The sequence below is a fragment of the Tenrec ecaudatus genome, chromosome 2 (assembly GCF_050624435.1).
Source record: "Tenrec ecaudatus isolate mTenEca1 chromosome 2, mTenEca1.hap1, whole genome shotgun sequence".
NCBI classification, from domain to species: Eukaryota; Metazoa; Chordata; class Mammalia; order Afrosoricida; family Tenrecidae; genus Tenrec; species Tenrec ecaudatus.
In genome coordinates this window covers 171,856,706-171,874,847 of record NC_134531.1, presented here as the reverse complement: position 1 = coordinate 171,874,847, position 18,142 = coordinate 171,856,706, and the positions used below count along the sequence as shown (strand labels likewise).

At 50.7% G+C, this 18,142-nt stretch overlaps 1 protein-coding gene across 1 annotated transcript in view; it reads left to right on the top strand.

The window, feature by feature from the left end:
- CCNJL (cyclin J like) overlaps positions 1 to 18,142 on the top strand; it is a 57,962-nt gene that overhangs the window by 17,755 nt on the left and 22,065 nt on the right. Inside the window, exon 2 of the mRNA XM_075542720.1 lies at positions 15,584 to 15,797. Within this exon, the coding sequence (XP_075398835.1) occupies positions 15,584 to 15,797 (214 nt within the window). The remainder of the gene's footprint in view (positions 1 to 15,583; positions 15,798 to 18,142) is intronic.

Here is an 18,142-nt window from a genome sequence, read left to right as displayed (position 1 = left end):
CAGCCACTGGTAGGGATCCAGCACAGAATGGGCAGGTGGCTGTGCAGGCTAGTGACAGACCCCGGGTCAGGATGAAGAGCTACTCCAGAGGACAGAGAGTGACTTGGGGTGGGCGTGACCTTCCTCTGCCGGGAGGAAGCGACAGGCTGGACTTCTGTAGGTGAGGAGTGTCACTGGCATTGTGCCCCAGGCCACCCTTTCGAGAATGTTGACAGAGGGTCCCCACAGAGATGCGGATTCTTCACAGAAAACACCTCCTTGGGTCCAGCAATTGAGAGGGAGGTGGCCAGGATGAACATCCCCAGGTGGGTGGTGTGTAAACGCAGAGACCTGTGAGGAGTCCGCCTCCTCCCTCCTGTCCTTTCTCTCGGTCTCTCTCTCTCCTCCCTTTCAATGTGCAAGTTTCTACTTCCTGTTGGTCACCTCGGTTGCATTTGGTGTTTCTTCATATCTTGCTACTCTTGTGTTCTTAGGTCAGCGTGACCCCTCTAAGCGATTTCTCAAACAGCTGGCCCCGCGCCTGGGTGCGCAGCCCCTGCGGAGCAGCCTCGATGGTGGAGAGGGCACAGAGGTCTGGGAACTTTCTCCTGTGGCTGTTGCAGGAGCACTCCCTGGGCACCACACCCAGTGCCTCCTTGGACACGCCCAGGCTTGTGGTCACTGACTGAGTCTGGGTGCTGAGCTCCAGCAGCCACCTGGAGGATGAGCGTAGGTTGCAGCGCAGGCCCTCGCAGCTTAAATTTCGCCAGAGTGGGGGTAGGGGTGAGGGCCCCCCCCCCCCCGTGAGCCCCAGAGAGAGAGAAGTGGCGTGTGTGTGGCAGGAAGTGAGATGAGAAGGCACATACCAACCCCCCTGACCACCTGCAGGTGGGACTGCCAGCAATGTTCATTTCTTTGCACACATTTCTATTTTCTAAACCATCAGGTATTTTATAACCCATTAACTAATTTCTCCTTTGGGAGAAAAAATAACCAAATCTAAGCTATCCCATCAAAAACTTGCTCAAACTCCACTGCCATCGAGTGGCCTGTGACTCGGAGGGCATTGTAGGACAGAGCAGAAAGATCGGCCTTGTGAGGGCAACCCGAAGCATGACCGCTGTGCCACCAGCGCTGCCGACGCCGTCCCACAGAGGCGCTGGATGGGAGGATTCAGAGCATGGAGTTCCAAGGCTGTGCGTCTTGAGATTCCTGTGCTCTGAATTAATTTGCGGTAAACTTAAGCAAGTTATTAATTGCCTGGGCCATCTTTAGCAGTAATCCTGGCTTGCAGACCCTCAGTCCCTACATCTGGGGCCCGGTGGGAGGACTAAAGGACAGAACAAGTGGGCAATGTTTCACAGACTGAAGGTGTTCGCTCGTTTGTGCCAAGAGAGCTGTCCCTCAGCTCCTGACCAAAGAGATCCCTGTGCCCATTTCAAAGTGCAGAAGGCAGAAGTTACCACACAACATCATTAATATCACACACAGCAGAATTCTGCTGAGGATAACTCAGAAACGCTGCAGCAGTCCATTTACAGGGAGCTGCCAGAAGTTCAGCCAGAGTCAGAAGAGGACTTGGAATGAGGGGTGTCATTGACTGAAAGCAGAGAACACCGGAAAGGTGTTTCCTTGTGTTTCATTGACTATGCAAAGGCATTCGACTGTGGATCATAACCAACTTTGGGAATTATTGCTAAGAATAGAAATTCCAGAACACTTAATTGTGCTTATCTGGAATCTGTGTCTAATCCAAGAGGCAGGCATTCAAACAGACCAAGGGGATATTGAGCGGTTTACACTCAGGAAAGGGGTGTGTTGGGGTTGTGTCCTTTCACCACACTTCTTCAGTCAGAGTACTGAGCACATGATCAGAGCACCTGGATAATACGAAGAGCATGGATCGGGACTGAAGGAAAGCTCATAAACTGTGATAAGCAGATGGCAGACATGCTGCAGAAAGCAAAGAGGACTTAAAACTGATAACGATGAAGGGCTATCTAGCCTTCAGTAGGGGTTTCACCTCAACAGAAAAAGGAAAAAAACAAAAAATCCTAACAAGTGGACCAATAAGCAGCAACATGATTGATGCAGAAACGTTGAAGTTGTCAAAGATTTCATTTTACCTGAATCCACAAATACTGCCCATGGAAGCAGTCAGGAAATCAAACGGTGGATTGCATTGGGCAAACCTGCTGCCCAAGATCTCTTTAAAGGGTGAAGGAGAAAGGAAGTTCTTGTCAGGGCTGTGTGTCGCAAGCCCTGGGATTGTCACCTGCCTCATCTGCGTCTGCAGGTTGGGCACTGAATAATGAAGACCAGAGAGGAACTGATGCGTTTGAATGATGGTGTCGGCAAAGAATCTCGAAAGTACCACGAACTGCCTGTCAGAACAAAGGACAAACCTGCTCTGGAGCAAGTACAAGCAGAATAGAGTGCTCCTTGGAAGAGAGAGTGGGGAGACATTGCCTCCCATTCTTTGGGGACATGTCATCAGGGGAAGCCAGCCCTTCCTTGGAGAAAGACGTCATGCTTGGTAGTCGGTCAGCAAGACAAAGGAAGACCGTTGAGCAGACGCATTGACACTTGTCAGTGGCTGCGATAGTGATGTCCAGTGTGCCAGCCACTGTGAGGACAGGGATGGACTCAACCAAGCCAAACTCACTGCTGCTTTTAATTCCATTTCCCTTGGAATTTTGGAAGCCCCCTCGTATATGTTTCAAAGGATGACACAGGGGTGGGGGATTTAATCTCGGGTCCATGCCCAGAACCTCCTAAAATGCAAGGCACCCAGCACTTAGCTCCTCGTGGTTTCACCCGAGCCCGTGTGGGGCACCCCTTCTGTGACCGTGCCTCCCAGCCAGGCCTGCGGGTGAGAAGCGTGGTTCTTCCCAGCGCAGGCCTGCAGGCGAGAAGCGTGGTTCTTGCCGTCAGCCAGTTTGCCGGCTATTCCTAGACGTAGGCAGCGAACCAGGGAATGTCGCCTACGCATCCTGCCTCCCAAAGGTGCTGCGCTTTAACTCCCATGCGGCGCCACCCAGACCCGAGGGCCAGAGAGCCTGCTCTCTGTGAAGTGGGGCCACTCCACCCCCATGGGGCTAGGGCGGGTGCCCTGTGCGTAAATGAATTCACCCTAGAGGTTCTCAGTGCTAAATCTATATGTTCTAAAGAAGCCTTTCTGGGCCGCTAATGGAGGTGCCTAGGCAGCGCAGCCTGTGCGTCTCCTAACGTAAAGGCTGGCCGTTTCTCCAAGGATCGCCGTAAGAACACCATTCGGAGCAGCTCTAGTCCGGACGCGTGCGTGGGACCGGCAGGTTCTGCGCGGGTTTTAATGAGGAAATAGGGGTTTCTTGTAGGAAGGGGCGACGCAGCGTGCATTGTTTTCCAAACCAATGGCGTGCAGTTCTTTTCTTCTGAGGCTGGGTGTGGTGGCCCCTGGGGAAGCACTGCCCGCCAAGTGCCCTGCAGCTCTTGTCCCTGTGAACACTGACCTCTTCTGCGTGGCACCCCTCGCTCGCTGTTGGGTAGGCGGAGGCACACGGCAGTGCTCTCGCTCCCCTGAAGTTCTGCTCATTTGGACGCAGACTCGCTCACAGGGTGAACAGCCAGCATCAAGCCATTTCCCCTCACCGCCTCAACTCGGGGTTGCCATTCCCCCAGATTGCGGGTTTCCTGTTGGGGCGTCGTCACAGCGCCGAACAAGACCAACCAGTCTGCCCGCACGCGGGCCACAGTCGAGTGGGGAGGAGTGAGTTCATAAAGAAACGAAGGGGAGAGTACACGTCCTAGGTGCCCGAGGAAGAGCTGGCAGGAACATGACCAGGGAACATTCTCTCCAGAAAACAGCTTCGAAGCGGCGAGCCGGAGTGGATCTCAGAAACAGCGAGGATCTCAGAAAATCACTGGGGGGGGGGGGGGGGGCGGCGCTACATGGAGGCCCTCCCTCCTCCCTTTTATGAGAGTGGTCCCTGTGGGCCCAGGACCTTGACACCTCCTGCCTGTCGGTGGCGATGGGTGGGCCTCAGGCCCACGCTGCACTGGGGGTTCCCCTCCGCCCTACACAGCCGTGAATACTGCCACCCCGCCAAGGCCAGTGTCTGGGTTAGGGGAGGGAGTAGGAGATGGCCGCGTGTCTTACCCAAGAAGCTTCCAGACAGGTCACTCACTGGCTGCCCCGCCCTGAGGGGGGGCTCTGGTCTGGACGCCCTTGGCCGCTCTCTGAGCTCTTGGGCAGCACAGAGTCGTTGCTCAGAGTCCAGCCTGTCTTTTCACATTTCCCTCCGAGATTGGCTCCTCTGGTCTGCAATACTGAGCCTCCTTGAACTGGCAGAGTGGGCTCGCCCCTCCCAGGAGAGCAGTTACCCCACCAGGGACGGGAACTGGGGTAGGGAAGGGGGCACAGAGACCATAGGTGGAAGGAGGGTCCCCCAGCTGGTGTGTACTCAGGTCACACCTGTGTTCATCTCAGCAGAGCACCGTTCATTCATTCATTTATCCATTCAGCCAATACTCACTCCCCTTTGCACGGACCAGGACCTGGGGTGCAGCCAGGTGACGAGAGATGTGGAGTGGAGGGGAGCACTTGATGAGCATGGTGGAAACAGCTCAGGAAACAGTGGTCGCTGGCTGTGCCTTGCTCAGTGAGGGAAGCACTTAAGGGTGCTGAGTGATGGGGTCAGGGAAGGTCTCTGAGGAGTGCCCAGAATCGAAGCCTGACGGAAGGAAGCGCCCAGATGCCCCAAGTGGGAACGTGGGAACTCATGGTACCTTCTGGCACAGCCACGACAGCTCTCCTTCCAGTGCTCTGAACGGCGGGGTGCCATGGGGACAGGTGGAGGTGGCTGTTGGTGTTCCCAGGTGAATTGGCTCTCAAACCCTGTGCGCAATGATACATGGAAGTAGGCTTGTTCCCAAGCGGTCAAAGCCTGCGACCCTGGTCTGGAGGTGCCGATGATGAAGTTGCTTGGTGCGAGCAAAGGGGACTTGAAGCACTTACGATGAAGATCAAAGACTACAGCATTCAGTGTGCATTCCACCTGGACATCGTTACACCCGGGCCAATAAGCAATACCATGAGCATTGGTGGAGAAATGGACGCTGCTAAGGATACCGTTTTAATGTGGTCCACCATCAGTGACCATGGAAACACCAGTCAAGGGAAAAACGATGCTGATCACCCTGTGACCCATTTCAAAGCTGCTTCAGTTTTTTAAAAAATGAAGAGGAAAGCGTGTGGGTTAAGTCCCTGGTGCATCCCCTCGGACCCTGCCCAGGGCTGTGAACAGCCTGGCTAATGTGCAGAACGCATCGGACAGTGGATTGTTGCAGATGCAGTTAGGGTAACATTTAGCGCCCTAACATTTGCTCTCCCTAACGATCCATTTAAAAGTGTTCTATTTAAAATTTTTTCCTTTCATTTCAGTTGAGGATTTTATCAGTGTTACTTTGTTGTTTTTGTTAGTTTTATATTTTTCTATGTGTGGGATCCAGGATAGGTAGGTCTTTAGGGACAGTAACTGGATTGATGGTTCTTTGGAGATACGGCAGGGGAGGTTGGGGGGAAATGGGTCGCTAATAACAAGGAGTACGAGAAAGAAAATGTTCTAAAGCTAATTGTGCTGATGACTACAACTCTTCTTAATGTGACTGAACTTTTGAATCGCGTGTTATGCAAACTCTATGCCAATAAAACTTTTTTTAAAAAGAAAGAAATTCATATTACACTGGGCAAAGATGCCACGTGGATGATTAAGGTGCATTTGACCTAAACTGTGGTACTCTGAATTGTCTTACAATGCATGGAAGATGAAAATGGAAGACCAAAAAAGCATTGATTCATTCAAATCGCGCTGAGTAGACCATGGGTTTCCAAAAGAATGGCCCGTCTATCTTCGAAGAAGGACAGCCAGACGCTCATTCAAAGCAGGGATGGCAAGACTTCATCTTGCTTACTTTGGACATGTCTTCAGGAAAGACCAACCGCGGGGGAAAGACGTCATGCTTGGTGGAGCCGAGTGTCAGTGGAAGAGAGGGAGGCCCTCCGAGACGAGGATCGGCACTGTGACCACAGCAACGCGCGTGAAGATAGCAGCGACTGAGGATGGTGCAGGACCGGGCAGCTTTGTGCTCTCGTATATCAGGTTGCAATGAGTAGAGCCACTTTGACATCTAATAACAGTCTCTGAATAAGTCAAATACAAGTCATACTTGATATTCTCCGCTTTTAAACCTGGTCCATGAGCACACATTCTAGTCAGTATTTAAAAAGAGAAGAAAGAAAAATTACTTGTAAGTCCGGGCAGGGGGTGAGGGGTGATGCCGCAGGGTGGTGAGGAAAAACGGATACACATCACAGGGCCTGGCAGTGCATGCTGGCGATGTGACTGCTGGAGGACTGATTTGTTAAAGGGATGCTGTAGAGGATTCGTAGGCATACATTTTGAGCTGGGCCTTAATTCATTGGGTGGCTAGCCCTGTTTAAGGAGCCGGGTAGCACTGTGGGATACGTAAGCGTGGGGCTGCTTAGGTTGGTGGTTGGAACCCGCCAGTCGCTCGGAGGGAGGACAGTAGAGCTCTCTGCTCCTAGCAAGGTGCACTTCCTCGGAAACCCTGCACAACTTCACTAAGTTGGAATCGACATGATGGCAGTGGGCCTCTAACCGTATTGATTTTCCAAGACTGCCGTCACAGTGCACCACCAACGGGGCGACTCTCCCTTGCCAATTGTGGAGACCAGAAGTTTGAAATCACAGTGTTGGCAGGACTGGTACTCCCTCTGGAGGCTCCAGGGCAAGCGCTCTCTTTGACTCCCCTTAGCTTCCGGTCACTTTTGGCAGTCCATGGTCACGTACTCATGACCTTTGTGTGTGTATCTGTGGACAAATGTCCTTGTCCTGGTCCTTGTAAGAGGAGCTCTGGTAGTGTGGTGCTGGCCTGCCAGGCTGCTGACGGCAGGTGTGCAGTGTGAAACCACCAGTCCAAAGGAGGAAAACAGGCTTTTTCACTCCTGTAGCGCTGCGGTCTTGGAAACTCACAGCGACATTTCTACTCTGTCCTATAAGGAATGTGGCTAGGAGCCGGAACTGAGCCCCTGGCAGTGAGTTTGGCTTGGGTTGGCTTATAAAGATAATAGCCGTTTGGATTTAGAGCCCACCCTAAACCAGCGTGACCTCATTTTAAGGATGATCACACCTGCCAAGACCCCGCTTCTAAATATGATACACACCCAAAGTTACTGGGGATGAAGATTTGAGCATATCTTTTTTTTGGGGGGGGAGGCTTTGCTACACAAGGCCTATGTAGAGTGTTGGAAAGCAGGATGCTACTTGGAGAGCAGTGAGGTGTGCCTGACCTGAGCAGTGGTATTTTTTCAGTTGCCTCGTCTACATGTGAACGTTGGTCATTCACTAAGGAAGACTGACAAAGGGTCGCTGAGTTTGGATTGTGGTGATTGCAAACAGTATTGAAGGTCCGCGGACTGCCGGAAGGACAGACCCCTCTGTCATGGAAGGAGTGTGTTCAGTGCTCCTTAGAGCAAGCATGGGGAGACTGTCTTACGTGCTTCAGACATGTGGTCAGAAGAGACCGCTCCCTGGAGAAGGACAGCCTGCTTGGCAAAGCAGAGGTGCTATGAGAAAGAACACGGCCCTGGACAAGATAGATGGACACGGTGACTGCAACAGTGGGCTCAAGCGGAGGGGCAATGTGAGGGTGGCAAGCTGGTGGGCAGTGTTTGGTTCTGTCGTGCACGGGGTCACTGGGAGGCAAAACTGACTCGTTGGCACCTCACAACATGTATAGGCCCCCACCCACAACTCAACTTCCTCTGCCTTCTTCATTTTTCTCCCAAACCAGAAGTACAGTAGTTGTAGTGATAGTATTGTTAAATGTTGAACATTAGCAAGCTGGGGCTGGGGTGGAGGGGTCCAGACAATATGGGAAAATGAAAAATCACCCAAGATCCCAGCCCTTTGAGTCAAGCCTCTGTTAACATTTTCGTGTGTGTGTGTGTGTGTGTGTGTGTGTGTATCTTCTAGTTTGTTCTCTCACCCCCACCCCCGAAGCCTGTACTTAATATTTGAGACAAAAATAACCTGTGATCACAAAAGCAGGTTTTTGTAGCATGGATATTTTGCTTTTTAACTCCATCCTAGTCGGCTCTCAGCGTGTTCCCGCCTGCTTGTCCGCTCAGTCTAGAGAGCTCTGTCTGGCTCAGGTGCTAAAGGACTGGCCTCTGGTAAGCCAGGGGAGGAGAGGGAGTTGTCAGGAAGCCTCTACCAACTTCCCTCCCCCCTCCACCTCCCCCACCTTTTTGCTGGTTCCACTGATGCTGTCCCTAGCCCTGTCAGGCCCTCATGAGAAGGTCACCCTGCCAGCTGGGCTCCTGCGGCCCCGCCTGCCCTGCTGTTGAGAGCCTGCCAAGTGCCCGCCTAATCCTGGGAGGGCTTTACACCCCACCCGCCCTGGCAGGCTGCTCTTTTGTTTCTGGAATCCAGGCCGCCCAGCAGAAGGGGCTGCAGCAGATTCAAGTGCTTGGGGAGGAATGCGTCTCCCTAGAGCAAAGCCCTGCTAATGAATGCCTCTTTCCCCACCCATGGGGTGAGGGATCATCAGCTGCACTCTCCATCCAAACAGGATGAGCATGCTTGTTATATGCCAAATAATCGCCCTTCTATGGGTCAGGGAGGGGTGGGGTGCGCTCTCGTGCGTGCAGCCCCATAGGGTTCTCAGGCTGTGAGCCTGCAGAAGCAGCTAGATCACCAGGAGTGCTTGCTGAGGCTTCTCTGGGTGTGTTGGAACTCCAGCTTTCCAGCTAGTTATCTGCAAAGTGGAGGACTGGAAGGCCCAGGTTGGTTGGTACAAACAATTGACATGCTCGGCTGCTAACTGAAAGGTTGGAGGCTTGAGTGCACCTCAGAAGAAAGGCCTGGCAGACTTCTGGGAAAGCCGCCATTGAAAACCCTACGGAGCTCCGTTCTGCTGGGATACATGGCATCGCTGTGAGTCAGGGTCAACTCCACTGCCATCCAGAGATCAGAAGTGGAGGACAGACCGTGTAGCAGGTGTCCTTTCCTGCAATTGGGCCCCCGCCTTAGCTATGAACCCTCCAGAGCTTTCACCTCATGCTCAGTGTGGGGTCCTCCAGCACACAAGCAGGGAAACTGCACTGACAGAAGCGGGTAAACTCAGCTTCCCTCTGAAGCTTGGCTACCCCGCTGGTCAGGCTGCTGTGAAGGGCTTTACATTTTCTAGAGTGGCTCCATTTGCCAGATGAGGACACTGAGGGTCAGTTCACATGGCCAAGTTTGAGATTCCTACCCACAACTGTCTGACTTCAGACCTGCCTAGCCTGTGTTAAGCTGCCCCTCCATTTACAGGAGGCTGGGGGGCTGGGGAGGGGAAGAAGGAGGGAGTTGGCAGAGAAAGACATCTTGGTGTGTTACCTTTTTCCTCAATGAGTAGTTTTTAGCTCCTCCCTCTGTGCCAGGCACTATACTGGGTCCTGCAAACAGTGTAAGCAAAATAGACATGAGCCTTGCTCTCTGGAGTCTCTAATTTAGCAGGAAGAGAGAGACACGAACATCAACAGTTGGCTGGGAAGAGCTTGTGCCAGGAGAAGGATGAAGGCGGCCTGGTTTGGGATGAATGGGGGATGGTCAGGGAAGGAGGTTGCCATCAAGTTGCTCCTGGCACATAAAGACCCTCGGTGTGTCCCAGTAGAACTGTTCTCCATAGTGTTTCTAATGGCCGGTTTTGCAGAACCGGCTCACCAGGCCTTTCTGCTGAGGCACCCCTCAGTGAGCTTGCCTGTCAGCCTTTCAGCTAGCAGCCAAGCGCAGTGACCGTGTGCACCACCGCGCCCGCCACCTTCCCTGTGAGGCTGTGGCATTTGAACAGATAGAGCATAAGTATAGACGCAGTGGTTCCCGGCACGTTCACAAATGCTGCCCACCCTTGAGATGATCTATTTCTCTACGTGCGTGGCTGCCCAGTCCATGCTCCCTGCCCGCCTGTGCGTATGGCTTCCTGGGGGCATGTCCTTGCAGCCACGGACCATTTCCCAGCAAAGGTGTACAGAGACAGACCTTGAGCCCCCCCCCCCCCGCCCCCCCCCCCGCTTTTCCTAGCCACAGGGCAAAATCCAGGAGGAGCGGGAGGGACTGAGCTTGCCTCAGTTGAGCGAGGAGGGAGGACAGGACCTTTCATCTCTGACTTGTGTGTTTGGGGGGCCTTGAACTGTATTGATAAGGCCAGCGAGGCCAGCGCAGGGCCAGAAGTCAGTTGGCTGGTTTTCAGCAGCAGCTGCTGGACTGTGGGACACCAAGGACCTATGATTGTGATTGCCTCTTATCACGAGCCTGGATTTGTACCCCTGTCCTTGGAAGAAATACTTAAGCAGCCTGCAGTCCTTGTGGGGCTGCTAGGAGAAGCTGGAGCCCCACATTGGCTGCTGCTCTGGACAGTTTAGTTGTGGACTGCAGACAGCTGTCCTGTAAAGCTTTATTCATGGTCTCTAGGGCCAGGTTGATGCCCTGCTCCAGAACCACCCGTGGCTTTCCAGTGTCTTTGGGTAAGCCAGATGCACACAAGCAAAGATCCAGCCTGCTTTTCCAGCCTCGTTTGCCCAGACAGGAGGAGCCCTGGAGGGGTAGTGGTGATGTGTTGGCCTGTTAGCCATGAGGGCAGCAGGTTGAAACCACCAGCCCCTCCTCGGGAGAAAGCTGAGGCTTTCTCTTCCAGTAGAGTTAGAGGCTCAGAAACCCACAGGGGCAGTTCTGGTCTGGCCTGTAGGGTCGCTGTGAGTCAGGATGGACTGGATGGCAGTGCGTTTGGTTTGGGATTTTTCCAGGTGCCTACTGCCTGTCTGGCCCTTCCACGTGCTCCAGTTTTTCTGGGACAAAGATGAGGCTTTCCAGAGATTTCCAGCCTGGGGAACCACAGGGGCTGTCTGCTCAGTCCTATAGGGTCGCTATGAGTTGGAATCGACTTGATGGTAGTGAGTTTGGGGGTTGCGTTGTGTTTTAGCAAGTCCTCAGCTTAGTAAGGCACTTGGAAATAATGATGAGCTAAAGCCGGTCCAGACCCTGCCCTCAAGGCCTGGACTGTCCTGTGGTGGCTACAGATCGTAAGTAATGAGAGGAAAAATATTCCCAGAAGGTGGACCTTTTCCTTGAAGAATGTAGAAGTTCACCCTTTAACAGAGTACAGACTCAGTTGTTCCTAGGACATTCACAAAGTTGTGAAACTCTCACCACTGTCCAAATTGGGAAGATTTTCGTCATTCCCACAGGAAACCCTGTGTCCATCAGCAGTCACTAATCTCTCTTCCCCTGGCCCTGGCCGCCACCCCACGGCTTTCTCTCTCTGTGGGGTTACCTCTTCCAGACACCTCACATAGATGGAACCACGGAGAATGTGACCTTCATGATTGGTGCCCTTATGTAGCATCATGTTTTCAAAGTTTGTTCGTGTTGCAGCATAAATCAGGACTTAATTGTTTTCTTTGGGGGGTTGTGGTAAAATAGGTAGAACTAAGTTTACTGTTTTAATCACATTCAGGTTCACAATGTAGTGCATTCTGTACATTCACCATGTCCTGCGTAATCAGCACCATGATCCACTTCCGCAACTTTTTCGTCACGTCACTCCACGTGGAAGCCAGGGCAACTGTCAACTGCTGTAGACCTCTGTGGATTTGCATATACTTTCATATGGGATATACACACACACACACACACACACTTTTGTATCCGACTTCTTTCACTGAATATATATGTTCAAGGTTCCTTCATGTTACAACATGTATCAGTACGTCATTCCTTTTTGTTTTGTTTTAAAAACATCATTCCTCTCTATGTCTGAACAGTATTACACTGTGTGTATAGGCCACATTTTGTTATTCATCAGTTGGTGGGCATTGAGCTCGTTCTGCCTTGCAGCTGTTGGACTGTGAAGACTCATCCAACTTCCTGTGTGAGTGTGTGTCGGTTCGCTTTGGCACATCCCAGCGAGTGCAGCTGCTGGGTCATGGCAACTGCCCAGCTGGTTGTCAGTTTCCCAAGGTGTCTCTTCTCTTTACAGTCCCATCACCGGTGTGTCAGGGTCCCGAGGTCTCTGTCCTCATGAACGTCTGGGTTCTTATTTGGGAGTTTTTAGCCGGCCTAGTGGGCGCCTGTAAAGCATCACAGTCTAGGAAACCCACAGGGACTGTTGTGGCCTGGCCTGGAGGGTTGCTGATGGCGGTGGGGTTTGTGGGGTGGGTGTCTGGTAGTATTTCACTGTGCTTTTGAATTGCACTTTCCTTTTTTTAATCATTTTATTGGGGGCTTGTACAGCTCTTATCACAACCCATCCATCCATCCATTGTGTCAAGCACATTTGTACATATGCTTCCATCATCGTTCTCAAAACATTTTCTTTCTACTTGAGTCCTTGGTATCAGCTCTTCATTTTTCCCCCTCCCTCCCCAAGATTTTCTTAAAGAACACAGGTGATCGCAAAGTGGATGTGGATGTGGTGAATGTCCACACAGATTAGGAAGACATTTTAGGAAATCGCACACTGTGATGGTAAGGAAAAGGCCCGGCAGGTTGCACAGAGGCATTTGTCTATCACAGCAGTGCACCTGCGCATTCCTTGTAGGTAGCAAGGGGGTCGCCCCACATGACTTTATATATACATGCATACACACACCCGTACATACATAAAACTTTATTGGGGACTCTTACAGCTCCTATAACCATCCGTACATCAGTTGTATCAAGCACATTTGTACATATGTTGTCATTGTCATTTTCAAAACATTTTCTTTCTACTTGAGCCCTTGGTATCAGTTCCTTTGCGCCCTCTCCCTCCCCACCCTCCCACCCTTGATAAATTATTATTATTTTCTTTTAACAAAATAATTTTATTAGGGCTCATACAACTCTTATCACAATCCATACATACATCAATTGTGTAAAGCACGTTTGTACATTCATTGCCTTCATCATTCTCAAAACATTTGCTCTCCACTTAAGCCCCTTATTATTATTTTCATATCGCACATTATCCAGTGTAAACGGGGGGAGGGTTATACATCGATCATTGTGATCAGTTTCCCTTTTCTCCCCTTCTCCCCCACCTTCTCCCTACCCTCATAGTATCCCTACTCCCATTATTGTTCGCGTGGGGTGTATGCTCTTAGCTGAGCCAGTGTACGTGCTCTGGTCTTGATGGGTTAAGATAGAGCTGGGGTCATGATAGTGGAGGGGAGGAAGCATTGAAGAACTGGAAGAATGTGTGCTTCATGCTGCACCCTGGCTGACTTGTTCCTTCCTTGTGACCCTTCTGTGAGGCGATGTCCACTTGTCTACAGATGGGCTTTGGATCTCCACTCAGCCTCTCGTTTGCCTCAATATGATTGTTTGTTTTGGGTCTTCTGATGCCTGATATTTGATCCCGTCAACACCTCGTGATCACACAGACTGGTGTGCCTTTTCCATGTGGGCTTTATTGTTTCCCTGAGAGATGGCTCATTGTTTGACTTCAGGCTTTTAAGACCCCAGATGCTGTATCTTTTGTTTTGTATTGTATTGCTTTCAGACACTATATCTTGTAATAACCAGGCACCATCAGCTTTTTTCACATTTGCTTATGCACCCATTTTGTCCTCAGTGATTGTGTTGGGAAGGTGAGCATCACAGAATGCCAGGTTATTAGAACAAAATGTTCTTGCATTGAGGGAGACAGGCCTTGAGTAGAGGCCCAAAGACCGTGTGCTACTTTAATACTTAACACATAAATAAATATATATAGATCTATTTCCCTGTCATTATATGTAACTACATGTACATATGTACATGCCTGTATTTAGACCTCTATAAATGTCCTTTGCCTCCTAGTTCTTTCCTCTGTTTCCTTTTACTTTCCTCCTGTCCCACTATCATGTTCAACCTTCATTCAGTTGTCTGTACTTCCTCTTGGCTACATTGCACTTGATCAAACCCCACCAGGCATTCTACACCCTCCTCTTCATCAATTTTAGATCTCTTGTTGTTTCCTTGTCCCTGGATTTGTTGGCTCACACCTCCTTCTCCCTCACCTCCTCCTCCCCCCACAAAATTTTGTTGGGAACCCTCACCCCATCCAGCCTATTCCCTGATCGTGCCCCTCCAGGCATCTTTTTGTTCCCCAAACTCAAGAGCATTCTAAAGAAACGCAATTTGCGTGCCCCGAGGAGCCCAAAGTGCCGTTCTGCTGTGCCATAGCTGGAAGAGCACAGGACTCCTGGCGGGGAGTTAGAGAGGAAACACCACAGAGGTGTGCTGACCTGGCTGGAGGGTATTTCAAGAAACAGCGGCCTCGCATTTTGATATTCTGCTAAAGATTAAAGTGCTGAGTTTTGTAGCAGTCCTTTGTGCCTTACCCTTTTGTATCGTCTTCAAAGAAATTCTATTCGATCCCCTAGGCTTATTTTAAATTTGGGTTACTTGTCTTTTTATTGTTGAGTTATAAGGCTTTTAAAATGATTCTCATGCCAGTCTCTTGGCAGATATGATTTCGAAGTGTTTTCCCCTTTCTGTGGGCTGTCTTCGCTCTCTGGTGATGCCCCTTTGAAGCACAGAAGTGTTACACTTTGAAATCCATCTATTTTCCTTGCATGACTTCTGCATTTGGGTTCATAGCTAAGAAAGCATTGACTTATTCCCGTTTTTTAAACTTTATAGCTCATAAAACTCTTAAAGTTGTAATTTACATTTAGATCTGTGTCTGTCTTACCCAAGACCGTATCTTGGTCCCTAGAATAATGCCTATCCTCTAGAGTGTGCTTGATTCTTATTGCGTGAAATGAATTAATCAATATTTTTTGAGTGAGTGGAAAATAAATGAAAACGCAGGTATCGGCTAGTCCCAGAGCTGTTGCTAGTTAAATAAAACTCTCGGATCACGAGACAAGCATTCTACAGCAGAGAGACTCGTTTGTTTTCATCTCCTCCCTGAGGAGTCTGCCAAGCGATGAGTTCTCGCAATTCCTTCTCTGCCCGCTGCTCCATTGCTGTCTGTTCCTCGGCGTCGCTGTTCGTTAGCTTCCTATTTGGCAGTTCTTGACCAAGAGTGTCTGGTCGTTCGCTGTTCAATTGTAAGTGTGGTGAACAGTGTTCTTAACTATTTGCCACAGCAAAAAAAATCAATCTTTGCTTCAAAAAGATGGCGGGAAATTTGCATGATCTTTTCCTCCAATTCCTCCACCATCTTCTTGACAGAAGTCTCCGCATGGGGACAGTGTCACCATGTCTGCACCTTACTTTTAGGTTAGACATCCCCATATCTCTCTGCAGGACTTACCTGTATACTCGAGTATAAGCCGAGTTTCCCATCACATTGTAAGTGCCGTTTTTGTGGTGAACTTAGGTGTCTCGGCTGATACTCGGGTCGGCTTATACTCGAGTACATGTGGTAGTTCAACCACGACAGCCCCTGACCACTTAATAGCCTGTGCTGTGGAGGTTGACTGGGAGATGGTCCAGGAGTTTCTGAACTGGGGTCTCCCCATAAGGGTCTGGAAGGGTTTGTTGCCTCCTCCGGCAGCCCTGACTCCCCTTCGTCTGCCCTGCCTGTCCAGGAACTGAAGCTGCCGGCCTTCCGAGCCCACTCTCCGCTCCTGAAGAGCCGCCGGTTCTTGGTCGACATTGTGACCCTCCTGAGCAGCCACTGCCAGCTGTGCCCCGCAGCCCGGCACCTGGCCGTCTACCTGCTGGACCACTTCATGGATCGCTACAACATCTCCACCTCCAAGCACCTGTACACCGTGGCTGTCTCCTGCCTCCTGCTTGCAAGTAAGTGGGAACCCAGCCCCTGTCCCTGCTGCCTCTCCCCTTGGGCGTGTCCTCTTCTCCTGAGTGAGTTGCATTCCCGTGGCCTTTGAACGTCGTTCTTCATTCTTAGCTGAGTGTGAACTAATGCAATTTTTTAAAAAATCACTTGCAATGTACTAGGCTAAGTGCTAAGGATTTTAGCCTCTGGGTCGTTCTTAACTAAGCCACACGGTGAAGCTAGGATACAGATGTTGTCAGTAGCCACAAGGCACAGAGAGGTTGAGACACTGGCTTGGGATTCCGCAACAAGAACGTGGCAGAGACAGGATTGTCCTGCAAGGCTGCAGGCTGCCATTCTCCTGCCTTAACTCCATGGCACGGCGTGGGCCCTGCATGGGAAGAAAGGGGAACCAAGCACCCACTTTCCTGAAAATGTTTAGAAATGGAACTGCTCAGTGTGAGCCCAAGCAGGACCAGGCTTGGGCCCAGCCCTCATGGAGATTACATCTTCCAAAGAGAACTCGGGTAAAAGCACAGCATCACTTCGACCACGTGCTGCTCAGTAAGGATTACTCCACAGATAGTCTGCTGCTGGAGTGATCTGGCAGGCTGTGCTGCTGCTCGCCATGACCGCTGTGAGTAATTGGCCTGTTCGCCTAGAGCAGTGGAGGGACGGAGTCAGCAACAGGAGGAAGAGACAGAGCGGGTGGCTAATTGCCTCCGTGAACCACGGTCTCCTTTGCCATGAGACCAGAAGAGCAGGATGTTACCTGACTGCCACGACTGCACATTTAAGAATCCTGATCAAGAGGGGAGCAAATGCTAAACTGAATCTAGAGGATAAACCCTGGAAACTCTTGCCCAAGATAATCTTTAAACCATAAGCCAAATAGACCCCTTAACGCCGTGGTTCTCAACCTTCCTCGTGCTGTGACCCTTTAAGACAGTCCCCCAACCATAACATTGTCTTCGTTGCTACTTCAAAACTATAATTTTGCTACTGTTATAAATTGTAATGTAAATATCTGATAAGCAAGATGTATTTTCACTGTTGCAAATTGAACATAATTAAACATCATTAAAACATAGTAATTAATCACAAAACAATATGTAATTATATACTGCGAAATATTTATGTGTTTTCCGATGGTTTTAGACGACCCCTCTGAAAGACTCATTCAACTGGCCCCCAAGGGGTCTCGACCCACAGGTTGAGAACTGCTGCCTTAAAGTCTTAAGCCCAAACGTTTAAAGGTCTGCTTCTATAAGGAGCCCTCCTGGGCGCGGTGAGTTGGCGTCAATGGGGGGAGTAACTCAGAAAGAGGCTGAGAGCGACCGCACAGCTTGAAGGAGGTCGACAGGGCCGCTGACCTGTACACTAGACGCTGTTGTAGGAGCGTTTTCTAGGTGTACCCCCACAACAAAACAAACAAACGAACTTTAAGTTAAGAAAACAATCCGCTTTCTTAAGAAACGGTCTCAGATTCATTTTTCTGAGAATCTGGCCTCTGAGCCATCGCTCAGGCCTTTCCGGCCTCCTTCTTCGCTGTCCTCCTTCACCGAGAGTGCCTCCTCCAGGAGCCAGCCTTTCCTGACAGCACCCGAGAGCCCAGGAGACGACGACTCGCCAGCCTTGCCTCCAGCGAGCGTTCTGTCTGCACCTCTGCCGGGACAGAGTTGCTTGTTCTTTTGGCAGTCCATGGTGCGCTCAGGATTCTTCACCGGCACCCTAGTTCCCAGGCATCGATCTTCCTGCAGTGTTCCTTATGCACTATCCAACTCGCGCATGCGTAGGGGGCCAGACACGCCTCAGTCCTCACAGTGACGTCTTGCTGACGACTCTCCGAGCCAGTGCACGCTGACCTGTGGTGCGCCCTTGGTCCCGTTGCGAGGATTTGGTCTTCTCTGAAGGCTGCAGTCCTTGCCCCTCATCAGCACGTGCCTCAGGCCCTCCTCACTGTCAGCCAGCAAGGCTGTCATTAATCAGCCTTCCTCCAGGCCTGAGACTGTATTTTTCATCATAATAGTCGTCAACTTCTCTGATGATTTGCTCCGCATGCAGATTGAACAAGCATAGTGACAGGATACAACCCTGACCACGCACCTTTCCTGATTTTACACCCTGCAGAATCCCCTTGTTCTGTTCACACGCGCTCTCTTGACCCAGCTGCGGGCTCCGCAGGAGCACAATGAAGTGTTCTGGTTTCCCTTTCTTCTCAAGGCTGCCCAGAGTTGGATGATGCGCACAGCCCCGTGCTTTGGAAGAGACAATAAAACACAAGTAAAATTTTAAAATAATAATACTTCATTAGAAATGAAAATAAAACACCCACTCCTGGGAATCACAGATCTGTTTTAGCTATTTT